The 14,711-nt window shown below is 45.3% G+C and overlaps 1 protein-coding gene across 1 annotated transcript; it reads left to right on the top strand.

The window, feature by feature from the left end:
- The first annotated feature begins 219 nt into the window (after window positions 1-219).
- LOC140729363 (profilin-1-like) lies at window positions 220-14,027 on the top strand. Its single transcript, XM_073049021.1, has 3 exons — window positions 220-432; window positions 8,654-8,840; window positions 13,690-14,027. The coding sequence occupies exons 1-3, from the start codon at window positions 301-303 to the stop codon at window positions 13,788-13,790; spliced, it is 420 nt and encodes a 139-aa protein (XP_072905122.1). The 5' UTR covers window positions 220-300; the 3' UTR covers window positions 13,791-14,027.
- The last annotated feature ends 684 nt before the right edge of the window (window positions 14,028-14,711 follow it).

The following is a 14,711-nucleotide window of genomic DNA, read 5'->3' on the forward strand; positions in this document are numbered from 1 at the left end:
ATGTGCCTCCGCCTTGGCAAATAGTGCGCCGATGTGTGAGCTGTGGGAGAGCGGACGGGGGCAGGAGCCGCTGAGCCGGGGGGTGTAGGGGAGATAGTAAGCCCCGGGGAAGGTGTGTGGGGTCGGCGGTGCGGTGTGCAGGGGGCAGGGTGTGGGTGCCGTCCCGCGGTGGATGGATACAGGCGGGGTGCGAGGCCCTTCCTGTGTGCAGTCTCCTTTAAGTAGGCGCGGCGGGCGGGCTGCAGTCGCGACGCCGCTTCAGAGTAGTTGCACGCAGAACGCTCGTCGGGTCTCCACACAATGGCTTCCGGCTGGGACATGTACATTAACGAACTCATGCAGGCTGAGGGCGCCAAGGATGCCGTTATCGTGGGCACCGACCCTTTCAAAGTGTGGGGCGCGTATGAGGGCGGCAACCTCAAAAACATCCAGGTGCGAACCGTAGCGCGCCGCGCGACTTCCGCCGTGCTCTCGTTAACCGGCCCGGGACTCTGAATTGGTTCATGCGGTCGCTAGAGTCCCCGGCCCGGCGCAACGGCGGCTGAGTGAGTTAGGCATGGTTTGGGGAGGGGTGGCCGCTGGCTGGCGGGGAGGCGCTTCCTCCCCCGGTTAACGCTACCTGCCCGGATCCACTTCCGCATCTCGACCCACGTCCTGACGAAGGGTCTCGGCCCGAAACGTCAGCGGCGCTTCTCCTTTACAGATGCTGCCTGGCCTGCTGCGTTCCACCAGCATTTTGTGTGTGTTTCTCGACCCACGTGTCGGCCGAGGTTAGGTGAGTAGGAGGGTAGTGGTGCGGAGTGGAGATGATTGAGAAGGTCTGGGGAAGCCGTGCGGCTTGGGGGGTGAATGTTGGGCCCGAGGGAGATGGTGAATCGGCTTGGGGCATGGGTGTGGCCCAGCTTCCGGTTGGGCGCCGGGGAAGAAGTGGGGGTGGGCGGGTGTGGGTGACACGGCTTCGGGTTCACGCGGGTCCCAGTCTCTTCCCTCTCCCCGGTCCCGCGGAGGAAGGTCGAGCTCCGGTAGGGTGGGCGAGCCACTGCTGTTGGACAAGAGCTGGCCGCACCCTGCCTGCGTGTAGAGATGTGTGGTTTGGGGTGGTGGGGGGAGAGACAGAGAAGGAATTCCGCTGTAGCTCTCAACAACTGATCGAATGCTACGGTGGCACACGAGTGAATCTGCAGATGCTGGAAATAAATAAAAACACAAAATGCTGGCAGAGCTCAGCAGGTCAGACAGCATCTATGGGAGGAGGTAGTGACGACCTGGGCGGAAACCCTTCATCAGGAGTGAAGTAACATGGGATGGTGGAGAAGTGGGGGGAGGGATGAAGTAGAGAGCTAGGAAGTGATAGGCTGGAGGGAAATGGGCTGGGGGAAGGTGTAGAATTATGGGAAATAAAAGAGAAAGAAAGGTAGGGCTGGGGGGAGATTATAGTGAGGGGGGAAAGAGAGAGAAAGAAAACCAGACTAAAATAATAGATGGGGGGGGGGGCAGCGGTATCTGACAGGCATTTGCTATCTTTTTCTGATTTGCGGACCAAAGACCGTTGGGTTGGTTTGGTTAGAGATCTATATTAAAATATTGTGAACATTTGGGTGTAGTCATAGAGTACTACAGCATGGAAACGGGTGCTTCTGTCCATTTGGAGTTTATATATTTTATTACAGTGCGGAACGGGCCCTTCCGGCCCAACCAGCCACACCGCCTGGCAGTCCACTGAATTAGCTCTAGGTTAATCACGGGACAATTTGCAACGACCAATTTAGACCTTAAAAAAAAAAGGAGCAGAATTAGACCATTTGGCCCATCGAGTTGAGTGTACATGGTGATCGATCTATTTTCCCTCTTGGCCCCAATCCCTGTATCCTGTCATGCCCTGAATAAACAAGAATCTTATCAGCCTCTGTCTTAATGACCTGATCCCCACAGCTGCTTTGTGGCAACAAATTCCACAGATTCACTGCTCCCTGGCTAAAGAAATTCCTCCTCATCTCTGTTCTAAATGGACATCTCTCTAGTCTGAGACTCTGCTCTCTGGTCCAAAAATCCCTTACTACTCTATCTAGGCCTTTCCCTATTTGATGTGTTTCAATGAGGACCCCCACCCCCTCATTCTCCTGAATTCCAGTGAGTACAAGCCCAGAGCCATTCAACATATCTCATATGATAAGCCTTTCAATCCCAGAATTAACCTAGTAACAGATATGTCTTTGGACTGTGGGAGGAAACTGGAGCACCTGAGGGAGATCCACTTGATGAACACACAAGCTTCCTTGCAGAGGGTGCTGGTATTGAACTCGAAACTCTGTCCCATCCTGTGGTAGCGTTGCACTAACTGCTATGGTACCATGCAGGTTTTGTGTTGAAGTGAGTTTTCAGCTGGACTAAATGCAGGCAAATGGGTCTGGCTTGTTAGGTCAACATGAATAAAGTGGGCTGAAGGGCCTGTTTCAATATTGTAAATACCAAAACTTGTCCCTCAAATCTTGTTAATGCTACGCTGTGTCCTGGTCTGAAAATCACACGCTGATTCGGTTACTAACGACTGAATATCTCCAAAAAAGGAAATAGTGTGCCAATGCTGCTGAGCAAATTAAGGTCTGAACTTTGACAAGGTTGTTGGGTGGAAGCAGTGTCAAACTGTCACAGTGAGACTGTCCCTCCCCTTCCCCAATGCAGTGAACATACCACTTTATGGTAGGAGGGTTGAATGTGCTTCCTCTATTTGCAGAATTGCTGCACAAGAAAAGCCCGTTTAAGATGGAAGCTTCATTTTGCAGATCTTTGAGAGCAGCAGGTATCTGGCAGAAAGATTTCTGTGGATATTGGGGCCCTCTATCCCCTTCTGAAAGACCTCCCTTAACTGAGGATATCCATCCTGCTGACCATAGTCTGTAGATTTAAACATTGCAGATTTTATTAACATCATTTTGTTCTGCTTGATTGAGTTAGGTGATCAGTCTCTGAACGTTTCCTGTCTGCATCCTGCACTGCCGTAAATCTGATCTTGAACCAAAGAAAGCAGCGCTTGAAGTTACGCTGTGCATGTCTGTATTCTCGATCAGTGATGTATTAGCTGATGGAATGGTCCCTAAAACATTCCCAGACTTGCCTGCTTGGGCAAGGCAAACTAACCCCTATTAATGTTGTAATTTCTCTGCCCAGATCAAATTTGCCAATACTGAGAATTTATTGAAAGCTGAACTAGAGCTTGTCTTCCTGCATAATCTACAACACAATAGTATGGGCACTGAATTCTCCAATTCCAGGTAATCTCCTCCCTGTTCTCCAGCTCTTCTCATATACGTCCTTCTCTCCGCACATTGGTATTTCCTTCTCTTCCTGCTTACATCTCAAAGGTTCAAAAGTTAATTTTATTGTCAAAGTATGACTCTGATATTTGTCTTCTAGGTAGCCATGAAATACTACGGAACTATTGATAGAAAAGGCATCAACGCCTCCCCATGGCATGACAGAAACAAAACTTGCAAACCCCAAACCCACCCCCTCCCTCGCAGGAAAATTAAGGGGACAATAGCATCAAGACCTTCAATACCACCCACCCCCAAGACAAAAAAAATCAACAGTTCACCCATCTATTTGGTTCCATGTTTCTGTCATCTGTAACCCTGGGCCCCTACTCATCAGCTACCTCAGTTCTTGTTGTTTCCACTCATCCTTTCTCTACTTGAATCCATGTCTCAACCAACCCCTCCTTACTTGGATCCGTAAGTCTGATCCTGCCCTGCCCATTTCCCTCAACTCTTTATATACTCTTTAACTCTGAAGTGTCTCAATCCAAAATATCAGTCAACCATTTCCCTCAGCAGATGCTGCAAGGCTTCTGAGTTCTTACACTGTGTGCTTTTTGCTTGGTTTGTCTTGTGGTCCTTTGAACAAACATGGCTGAATTAATGTGTGAACTAATGGCCATAAAATGGAGGTGCCAATTTTAAAATTTGCTTGCTCATTGGGCGGAAAGAGAAAATCTGTAAGAAGTTGTTTCAAGTATTGGCAATTTTAGATTTCTTAATTCTATAAGATTTCAATTACTGGGATAAAGATGTGGCTTTTGCTCATCCAGTTTGAGTTGTTCTGCCTGATTCCTGATCATGGCAGAGGAGCACATGCCCAGTGTTTCTTGGGAAGGTAAAGTGGACACCCAGGATTTTAGCAGCTTAAATTTGAGAATAACATCTATCTCCTGTCAGTGTGTCTGCACAGCTGGGTGTTGGCATTCAGTGAAGATGCTGAGGCAGAGCTAGGTGTGGGTAAATATTTGCAAAACAAGGTAAGTTTGTGCAGGGAGGGAACAGTTCCATTCAGATTTCAAAGTCCAGCCAGGAGAGTGTTATCCAGTGAATGGCTATACAGAAGACTTGTCTGCAAACTTCTCCATGAAGTGCTCTCTTCTGATGGCAAGAACCAGTTGCCAGCAAGATTGGAGAGTGTGATCATGCTTTGCAGGATGGTGCCTCAGTTATCCCAAGTGCTCCCAAAGCATCATAGTGGGATGTTGCAGTTTGGGTGTGGTCAAGTTAAGTTTTTTGTATGTTGGCTGAAACATCAAAGGTGAATCCTAATTGACCTATTTGCAACAGAGCAGTGCCATAGGAAAGTGCCAGACATTAATGAGGATCCCCACCACACCCAGGACATGCCCTGTTCACACTGTTACCATCGGGAAGAAGGTACATGCTCAGCAATTCAGGAACAGCTTCTTCCCCTCTGCCATCTGCTTTCTAAATGCATATACCTCATTGCATTTTTTGCACTACTTATTTAACTTGTTTGATAGACATGTATACTTTCTGTATACAAGTTTCTGTATAAATATCATGTATTTCCTTGTGCTGCTGCCATAAAGTTAACAAATTTCACAACGTATGCGAGTGATATTAAACCTGATTCTGAGCTGGACAGAGAATGCTCAGGGTAGGCGGGCGCTCATCTTGAGTGCGGCCAGAAATGTATTTAGCAGTTTGGTTCAAGAACCTGCCAATGATGTTTCACCATCTTGTCCGGGTGAAAGTATGTGTTGTTGGGTGTGGGGATTTGGATACAATCAGGGCTGGTGTTGGACTTTCAGCTGTTGGTGTCATTTGTGCTATGGGATACCGTTGGCATGCCTTGTGTAACTGCACTGTTTTCTGGGCTTCTGACTTTAAAGTTAGTCACCTAAAGCAAGTGAAGGTGGCTGGAGCTGAGATGACAGGCCTCCAACACCCCCAGTCATCTTCCTTTGGTGGTGGTGTACTGATTGGAATGCATTTCAGTTTTACTGGAGCTGCTTGATGTTGATTATGATCTTGCCTCTGGAATGTAGCTCTAGTCTGCAGTGGGACTGGGGCTGTTGCACTAAGCAGGTTATTAGTGCCCCATCCCTCGTGTTCAATCACTATGCTGCCTGTGAGCAGACAATTGCATTTTTCCTGTTTTATTTTAATGGTCGCGACATAATCTGGGCATTTTCCCACATCTGGCTTGAAGCCAGTGTTGTAAGTACACCAGCTAGGCTAGAGACAGCTAGTTCTAAAGAGCACATCTTCAGTAGCTGGCATGTGTTGGCTTTGCTATACCTGGTGACTTCAGTTCTTTGATCTTGTATGGAGTGAATGGTACTGGCTGAAGGCTAGCTTCTGCAATTGCAATTCCGTATGACCTCCAGCTGAGTCACTAATACTGACACCCTGCTCAGTTGTCCATCACCAGGTCTGGTAGAGCTGTTCCACAGATTGAGTTCAGTTAGTACCATTCTCTGTAGATCTGTGAACCACTGCTGACCACTTGGCATCTTTAAAGTTATGATTCACAATACAAAATGCTGGAGCAACTCAGTAAGTCAGGCAGCATCTGTGGAGGGCAATAAACAGTTGATGTTTTGGGCTGGGACTTTCATCAGGACTGGAGAGGAAGGGGACATGAGAAGTACAAGCTGGCAGGTGATAAGGTGAGGGGGGGGGGGGGGTCCCCAAGCAGTCCTTCCAGGTGAGGTTGTACTTCACCTGTGAGCCTGTTGGGGTGGTCATCTGCTTCTAGCACTTGTGGTGTAGGCTCGGTGAGACATGACATAGATTGGGAAACAGCTTTGTTGAACACGTTTGCTCAGACTACCACAAACTGCAAGATTTCCCAGAGGCTACCCATTTTATTTCTACTTCCAAATCCCATTCCTGCATGTCAGTTTTGGTCTCCTCTATTGCAAAGATGAGGCCGCTCTCAGGTTGGAGGCGCAGTACCTCATACTTCATCTGCGTGGTTTCCAACCTGATGAAGTGAATGTGGATTTCTCCCCTTCCACCTTCTTGCTTTCTATTCCCCATTCTGGTTCCCCTCACCCCTTCTCATCTGCCTGTCAATTTCCTCCTGTTCCCCTCCTATCCTATCTTCCACAGTCCTCTCTCCTCTCCTATATAGATTCCTTCTTTAGCCTGCTACCCCTCTTATCGCCTCCTAGCTTCTGAAGCAAGAAGCTGGGAGGTATTAGATGGAAGAGGTAAAGAGCTGAAGAAGGAAGCCCTTTCCATCTCCCACCAACCACCTTGTACTTTTCCCCCCGCCTCTGGCTTCTTTCTCCTTCCCATCTCCCACCAACCACCTTGTACTTTTCCCCCCGCCTCTGGCTTCTTTCTCCTTCCCATCTCCCACCAACCACCTTGTACTTTTCCCCTGCCTCTGGTTTCTTTCTCCTTTCCCATGCTGGTGAAAGGTTTGACCTGAAATATTGACTGTTTATTACCCTCCCTAGATGCTGTCTGACGTGCTGTTGTTGGTCAGTATTTCCAGCATCTGCAGAATCTTTCTTGTTTGTTACTGGATTTGTCTCCTTTAAGAGTAGACTGAGTGGGGATAGAGGCCCAGCAGCACTTTCTTGTAACAATGAAATGCTTCTGAAGAGCTCCTCATTAAGAGAAGATTTAATATTACTCAAGCTTGTGGAGAGTTTAAAGGAGATTTGCAAAGGAAGCTAGAACATGGCTGGTACATGCTTATGTGGAGTTGATGGAAGCGAATGCAATAGGATTGCACAAGGCATTTAGACACGTGAACAGTTGGGGAATGGAGGGATGTACAGAAGATGCCTCCTGTCAAGGGAGAGTCTGATTCATAGGAGAGGGCTTGGCCTCAAAGGGATGGTGCTTTAAAAGAGATGAGTAATTCATCACCACAGATGGCTGTGGAGGCTGTCATTGGGACTTAGAGCTGAGATTAGTAAGAGGGTTAAGGTTTATGGGGGAGAAAGCAGGAGAATGGGATTGAGAATAATCAGCTAGAAATGAAGGGCAGAGCAGACTCAATGGGCTGAATTTTGCTCTTGTATTTGGTCTTGTGGAGACGGCCAGGTGGGATCATGGTCAGTGTAGTCTCAGTAGGCTGATGAACCTGTTCATGTAATGCTCTGGATCTATGACCAACCTGTCTGAGCTGTGGCTCGGTGTGCAGGTTTCAACTGTGAGACTGTCTCAGAAAGTTGGCCTTTAGTAAGTGGAGTTCTGGTTGCTGCGAAAATAGTGGCAGAATCGTCTAAGTGGATCAAGTATACAGGCAGTTCCTGGGTTACGAACGAATTCCGTTCCTGAGTCCGTCTTTAAGTCGGATTTGTACGTAAGTCGGAATAAGTACATCCTGTATTATTTAGCGTCAGTTAGTCAAACGTTTGTCTTAGTATATATAAAACACTTAAAAAAGGTATGTATTCCAATAATTAAACCACTGCATTGCTTAGTAATAATTGTAGTTTTCATTGGGGCAGGGCCTTTCACATGCTCCATTATTCTCACTTTATCCTTTAAAATTGTTCCAATTGTTGACTGACTGTAGCCTAACACTTTTCCAATGACCAATGGCGTTTCAACTTTAGCTTTATTTCCACTTTATTTTCAATTGTGATGGCTTCCCATCAATGGAACAGAAACACTGCAGGCGGCGGGTCCCGACCTCCGCCGGCTCCCGAGGTCCACTGGGTCCTAAGGACCACCTCTCTGAATTCCCTGGGTCTGAAAGTCCACCGCACTGAGACAGGTTAAATGGGACAAGTGGGGCTGTGCTGTGTTTGGGTACTGTATTTGATCCTCCACAATATTCCGTGTGGGAATTTAAACTGGAAGTGGCAGTGTTTTTTTTTAACAGTGTTGAGTTGCGCACTCGACATCATCCGAGGCACGGGAGTCACTGGATTGACATCGACCCGGCGCAGGAGCGATCTGTCACTGGATTGAACTCGGGAAACTCGGTTCTCCAGCCTGGTGCTGATCTCACTGCGCTACCAGCTGACCGGAATGGTGGGGGTGGGGGGGTGTATCCAGGGTGAATCTTGCTAAGAAAAATTTAAGCCAAATACAAAGTTACACACTCCACACAGTGTCAGCGGCAGTGACGTAAAATGGTGGATGGCGTTCTCCTTCCTTGGTTCGTAAGTACGAGTTGTCTGTAAGTCGGACGTTTGTAAATCGGGGACTTCCTGTAGTGTATATTTTAATTGGCCTTCGGTATACAGACACTTAAAATGTATATTTCCTTAGTTGTATCCACATTTATTTTGCAGCTTTTTTATAACTAGAGAAATTAAGATCAAATGCTTATTAACCTAAAGTTCTAACAGGATTTTGGCTTTGCTCAAATCTTTATAACTGTTGCATTTGTTTTGCAGCAAGAACAGGTCAAAGCACTGCTGGCAGACGATACAACCAGCGTTTTCACTCATGGATTAACCTTAGGAACCAAGAAGTGTGCCGTCATAAGAAGTGATCTCTGTCACACTGGCTATGCAGATTTAAAGGTCAAGTCCACATGCGATGACGAAAAACATTGTATTGCTGTGGCCAAGACTCATAAGGGTCAGTTTTAACCACATGCATGGCCTAATTCTGCTCCTATATCTTATGGCCCAAAGTTTTGAAAAGGACTGGTATTGCAGCATTTGTAACTATCATTGTTCTGTGCAGAGACAGGGCAGAGGTGTGTGTCGGGTGGGGAATGCACTAAAAATGTTTTGGGCAAAGTAATTATCTAATTAGTGTTGGGCTTCCACAAACTACTGTTGACTAACAACTACAGTTAGTGGGTGTACAATGGCTATTGGTCATGAACTAGTCTTTGAAGGAAATGTGTCCAATGTGGACCATGTGAGTGCAGGGACGAATGTGTGGCCGAAACAATAAACGTGGAGTTCTATATGCATGCAGGAAGCAGTATGGGAGAGTTCAGGTAGGAGGCTGGGTTAGTGACTATTGTATGTATCTGACATTCTGAGTTGCCAGTTACCCCTGAGTAGAAGTTCAGTAGGAGAATGGGTTGAGCTGTGTGAAGGAGACAGGTGGAGACAAATTGGTTTCTGTTCAAGGAAGATGTGAAGGGCCCTCAGATTGCAGGCGGGCTCTTGGTGAAGATGACTGATTGGAACCAGCAAAGAGTCAGTGGTGTAGGGTCTGAAGGGTTTAACAGATCCAAGAAAAAAAAGTAGAATCAGGTTCATTATCATTGATGTACGTTGTGAAATTTGTTGCTTTGCAGGACAGTGCAATACATCGATTACAGTAAATTACAAGCTAAAAGCGAGTTGGTGTCCGTGGTGCATTCAGGAATCTGATGGCGAGGGGGAGAAGCTGTTTATAAAACTAAGTGTGTTTCTTCAGATTCCTACACCTCTTCCCTAATGGTCATAATGAGGAGAGAACATGTCCTGGATGGTCCTTTGAGGCATGGCCATTTGAAGTCTTGTGATTATAGTCATGATTGGAAATTGAGCAAAATCACATGAAAAATTCTTCTGGTTGGTCATACTTTTGAATCTTGGGGATTGGGTAGAAGTTGATTGTGTGGGTCTGGCTGCTGAAAGCTGCAAAAGGAAGATTTAATGAAATGATCTGTGGGGTGATGACCTGAGATCATGATCCATAGGGAAGGAGGAGGTAGACATCAGTTTGCTAATCCTTGCAGTCCTTGTCAGCAGGATCAGTGACTAGTGTTTGTCCTCGTGAATGAAGTGCTGCGTGTTTGGGTGTGGGTAAGTTTGAGTTGAGGTGTTGGGAAGCAGACTGCTGTCAGCAGCTACAAGAGAAGGTACAAGTACAGAAGACATGGAGATGGTGAGGACAGAGAATTCATTATAGGTTTGCAATCCATTAGATCAGGCCATGGGGATAAAGTTGATGGTTCAAAATAGAAGGGAAGGAAAGATCCAGTGAAACATTAGAGTTGTGGAAATTTGATGTCTGAATGTTTTTAGAGGTCAGAATGTGTTTGTGCTAAAATATAGATCTTGTGGATGTTCATTGTGTTCTTGGTTTCCTCACTGGGTTGTGTCAAAAATCCAACTTGCAAAGGTGCCCAGCTACCTCACATGCTTAATTGTTGAAATGACGTGTGATTTGGCAGTGAACCTATAGGGCTTTGACTTCACAAGTAACTGACCTGTAGTTCATTTTGGGGAGGGGGGGGGGTGGAGGAAAATATTACAACCAGTTCAAAACATTGCAAATCTGTTGTACAGAAGTGATGTGTAAATGCAGCTGCCAAATTAGATTATTGTGCTTGAGAAACTTGAGCTGTGTTCACAAAAACTGAGATGAAAGTGGGCCAGTGCAGACTATAGAGCTGTTAAGTTTGAACTCTCAGTACTTTCCAGTGCCTGCTTTTCTGAAGATCATTACCAGATCATCTTGGCTAAGGGGCAAGGTGTAAAGTTGTGTGATGGATTAATTGAACAGTCTGGTCATGAGACCATAGGCATTCAAGCAAAACTAGGCCACTTGGCCCATTGAGTGCTCTGCCATTCCATCATGGCTTATTAATTATCCCTCTCAGCCCCAATCTTTTGCTTTCTCCCTGTAACCTTTGCCCTGATTAATCAGAACCTAACAACCTCTGCCTCAAATATGTCCAATGAACTGGCCTGTGCAGCTGTCAATGGCAGTGAGTTCCAGATTCACTAACCCAGGCTTAAAACTTTTTTGTAAAGTTCCCCAGTCCTCTACCTTTTTTTTTAAGGTGCTCTTTTTACTTTTTGTTCTCTTCGACTTGTTAGCCACACTGGCCTAATCCTTCCTTCATCCCTTCACCTTTGGGATGTATCACTTCAGTTCAAGTTTAATTGTTGTTTAACCATACACGAATACAACCAAACAAAATGATGTTACTCAATACAGTCACACAGCACAAGGCACATGACACATAAAATAGTTACCAAAAATAAATAGACCAAGACTCTTGAGTCCATGAACTGCAGTCTGCAGTTGAACACAATACAACTTGTCTTCTGTGTGAACACTGGAGGGCAGAATTAACTCCAACTTGGATGCTGTGCCAAACCGCCTCCTGCGCTTCTGTCCTGGGCAGCTGAAAACAGGAGGCTCTGGCTTGAGGCCTAGTCCTCGCTACAACAGGCCTTACAGCTTTCCCACTGTCCACCAATGAATCAGATCTGCATTGTGTCCGACAGGGTCTTGCAATCACATGAAAAGTGACCAAGGCAATCACTCACTGTTAGAGTGTACACCACCTTTGGGCATCGTCGCCTCTGATAATCTGCAGAAGTCCAGCTCCAGTTTCTCTACCAAAGAGCAACTGGACGATGGGGTAGATCTGTAGTACAAGTAGTAATGTACTGGTAAACAACCAGGTCTTGTTTCTTTCCCTGTGCCTTCCAAATTCTTAATCAAATCTGTGTCATTACACAACACCCAATCCAAAATTGCCATTCCCCTGGTGGGCTCAACCACAAGCTGCTCTAAGGCGGCTTTCTATAAATTCCCTTTCTTGGGATTCACTCTATCCACAAGAGTCACCTCTTTCTAAGGATTTAATTTTTATTTATTACCAGTAGAGCCATGCCATCCTCTGTCTGCCTGTCCTTTTGATCCAATGTGTGTCCTTGGATGTTAAGCTCTCATCTATGATCTTTTTTCAGTCATATCTCAGATGTCCACAGCATCTACTTCATTCTGTATACTGTGTCAGTGGCAAGGTTTGTGAAAAGAGATCAAAGGGTTTTAAATGTGGATAGTGTCTATAACCCTAAGGCTAAAGGATGTCCAGGGTTGCCACTGAATTTCTTGTCTGGATGAATTTAGAGCATTTCAAATGTAACTCCCCTTTTTGTAAAGAAAGAAGGCAGAGTTTTGTGTTGTTGGTTTCAGGCTGGGAAGTACTGACACAAGTGTATTTGGTGTGGGAAGGGAACTCGGCTGGTGAAGGGGAACTGATGGATGTGCTTGTTAGGTGGCACACAATGACAGCACGTGTTTTCACCACATTGAGTATACTAGCATGGATGAAGAGTTAATAACTTCAAAGCAATTGTGTTAAGTCATCATTAGGTACAACTGATGTGATGGTTAGTCTGAGTATACTGTAGCCAGACCTGCTGATACAGAGGCAGGCACACGAGCAATGAAGGAAAGTGGTATCTCGAGTTGGTGCCATTTCTCATCCCTTTCCTGCAGGACATTAGATTAAATGGGGGTGGGGGGGAGCACTTACATAAATTGGAGAACTGTATGGACTGACCAGGGTGCTAGCAATTAGACAGGAGTGTTCAGAACAAGTCCTGGATTGCAACAGTTTATTGAAGATGGTCTATTCTGGGTCACTTGATCAGTTTAAACTTGGTGTTAAGGATCATGGAATTAAAGTGCTTTGATTTGAAAGGGTTGGAGTATTTCCCAATGACAACAGTGCTTAGGTTGTTGATCTTGCTTGTATAACACAAACAGGTTCTGTGACTTGCCCTGTAGGGACAGATGGTTTTATAACCAGGCCCAGCACAAATGATGGTGCGATATCTGCCTGGCCTAGCCTTGCTGATTGAGTGCCAGCCCTGCCAGTCTTTAGTGATTTGGGTGAGACTGACTTTCAATTCCTGCAAATGAGATTGAGGCTCTGGCTGTCCTAACTTTCTCTATTTTAGAGTCATGGTTGGGCCAGAGGGCCTTTTCACACACTGGGTAACTAAGCTGCCTAGCTGAGCTAGTCCCATCTGCCTGTGTTTTGCCCACATCCCTCTAAATTTACTCCCATCTACGTACTTGTCCAAATGCCATTTAGACATTGTAACTGTACTTGCCTTAGACACTTCTGGCAACTTATTTCATATCTCCAGAACCAGCTGTTTTGGGGAAACTCGATCACTAAGGTCTTTCCCCTTTTGCCAACAATCTTTACCCTTTAGTTTTAAACCACCCAAGGTATCATCAACCTTCATTCCAGAGAAATGTCCCAGCTTGTCCATTCTCACCTTAATTCAATCGTAACAGCTTCCTTTGAAATCTTTTGTTTCCTCTCCTGTTTAATGATATCCTTTCTATGGTATGGTGACCAGTGCTACAAATGTAGTCTAACTAACAACTTGTTTGGGTGTAATGTCCCAATTCCTGTACACAGTGTCCTGACTGATGGTGAATGTGCTGCCTTGCACTTGTAGTTGAATAATGCTGGTTGCTGCCAGAGTTCGACATGTTTATCTTGCATATAGACTGTAAACAGCTGCACCCTACAAATGATTATCCTACCAGTGTATCTAATAGTGAATTGACCCAATTGTTTGTTATTAACCCCCCATCCATACTTGTACCTTGTTTTTGTGCTCTTCGGCATGTAATCTGTGACTCTCTTACTGACATTTGCTTTGCAATGGTGGATGCTATCAGGGCTGTTATTAACCTGTTTTCTCTTTTTTTTCTCCCCCAGCAATAATTATACTGGAGGGCTCAAGTGGGCCAAGTTCAGGTGGCAAAGTAAATATGAAGACATTCAAGTTGGCTGAGTACTTGAAGGAGACTGGTTTCTGATGGCTTTGCTACAACCTGACTCTGCTGCTTGTATCTTCATGAGCTTGTCTACTGCAGTTACCCTTTTTATACTACACTGAAATGAAAGCAACATCTTGTTCAGCTTTAATGCAATGTTACTCAATGATTCCTGGAGTTTATTTCCAATGATTGCAAATCTAATGAGAACCACAAGTCAAATGATCTTTTATGCCAAGTGCAGCTAGTGTCAATAAATCTCTTATCACCCACAGACAACTGGTTTAATTTTTCTTTTGCCAAGAAAATGCCCAATGTCGACTGCACCCATGATTGCTGGGGTTGAGCCACTAGTAACCAACATAATGTTTGCAGGCCATGATCTGTAGAAATTGGGGAATGAGTTCAAGGGCTGAGTGGTAATGTTGCCACTTCGATGGGGCCACTTGCAGACTATTGTGTTCAGTTCTGGTTGCCTCATTACGTGAAGGATGTTGAAGGTTTGAGAGAATGCAGAGGAGATTTACTGAGATACTGCCTGCATTAGAGAACAAGTTTACTGAAGATGGGTTGAATTGGCTAGGGCATTTTCTCATTGGGCAAGAGAGGATGAAAGGTGGTCTGATGGGGGTGTGGAAGATCAGAAATAGGTTTAATATCACAGGCATATGTCAAGAAATTCAACTTTATGACAGCAGTACAATGCAATACATGATAGAGAAATAGAAACAATTGCAGTAAGTATTACAGTACCTATAAAAAGTGTTCACCTCAAGTTTTCATTTTTTATTTTACAACTTTGAATCAAAGTGCATTTAATTTGACTTTTTTGATGCCAATCAACAGAAAAGACTCATTTCAAGGTGAAAATGATTTCTACAAATTGGTAAATTTATTACAATTAGTAAACAAAATAACTGATTTGCATAATTACTTGCCCCTTTCAAGTTAGTATTTAGTAGA

Source organism: Hemitrygon akajei, chromosome 6 (assembly GCF_048418815.1).
Source record: "Hemitrygon akajei chromosome 6, sHemAka1.3, whole genome shotgun sequence".
NCBI lineage: Eukaryota > Metazoa > Chordata > Chondrichthyes > Myliobatiformes > Dasyatidae > Hemitrygon > Hemitrygon akajei.

Excerpts from the sequence above, each read along its gene's own strand:
- LOC140729363 (XM_073049021.1), top strand. The coding sequence starts at position 301 with ATGGCTTCCGGCTGGGACATGTACATTAACGAACTCATGCAGGCTGAG. Across the intron at positions 433-8,653 it reads GCAACCTCAAAAACATCCAG|CAAGAACAGGTCAAAGCACT; the intron begins GTGCGAACCGTA and ends TTTGTTTTGCAG. Across the intron at positions 8,841-13,689 it reads TGTGGCCAAGACTCATAAGG|CAATAATTATACTGGAGGGC; the intron begins GTCAGTTTTAAC and ends TTTCTCCCCCAG.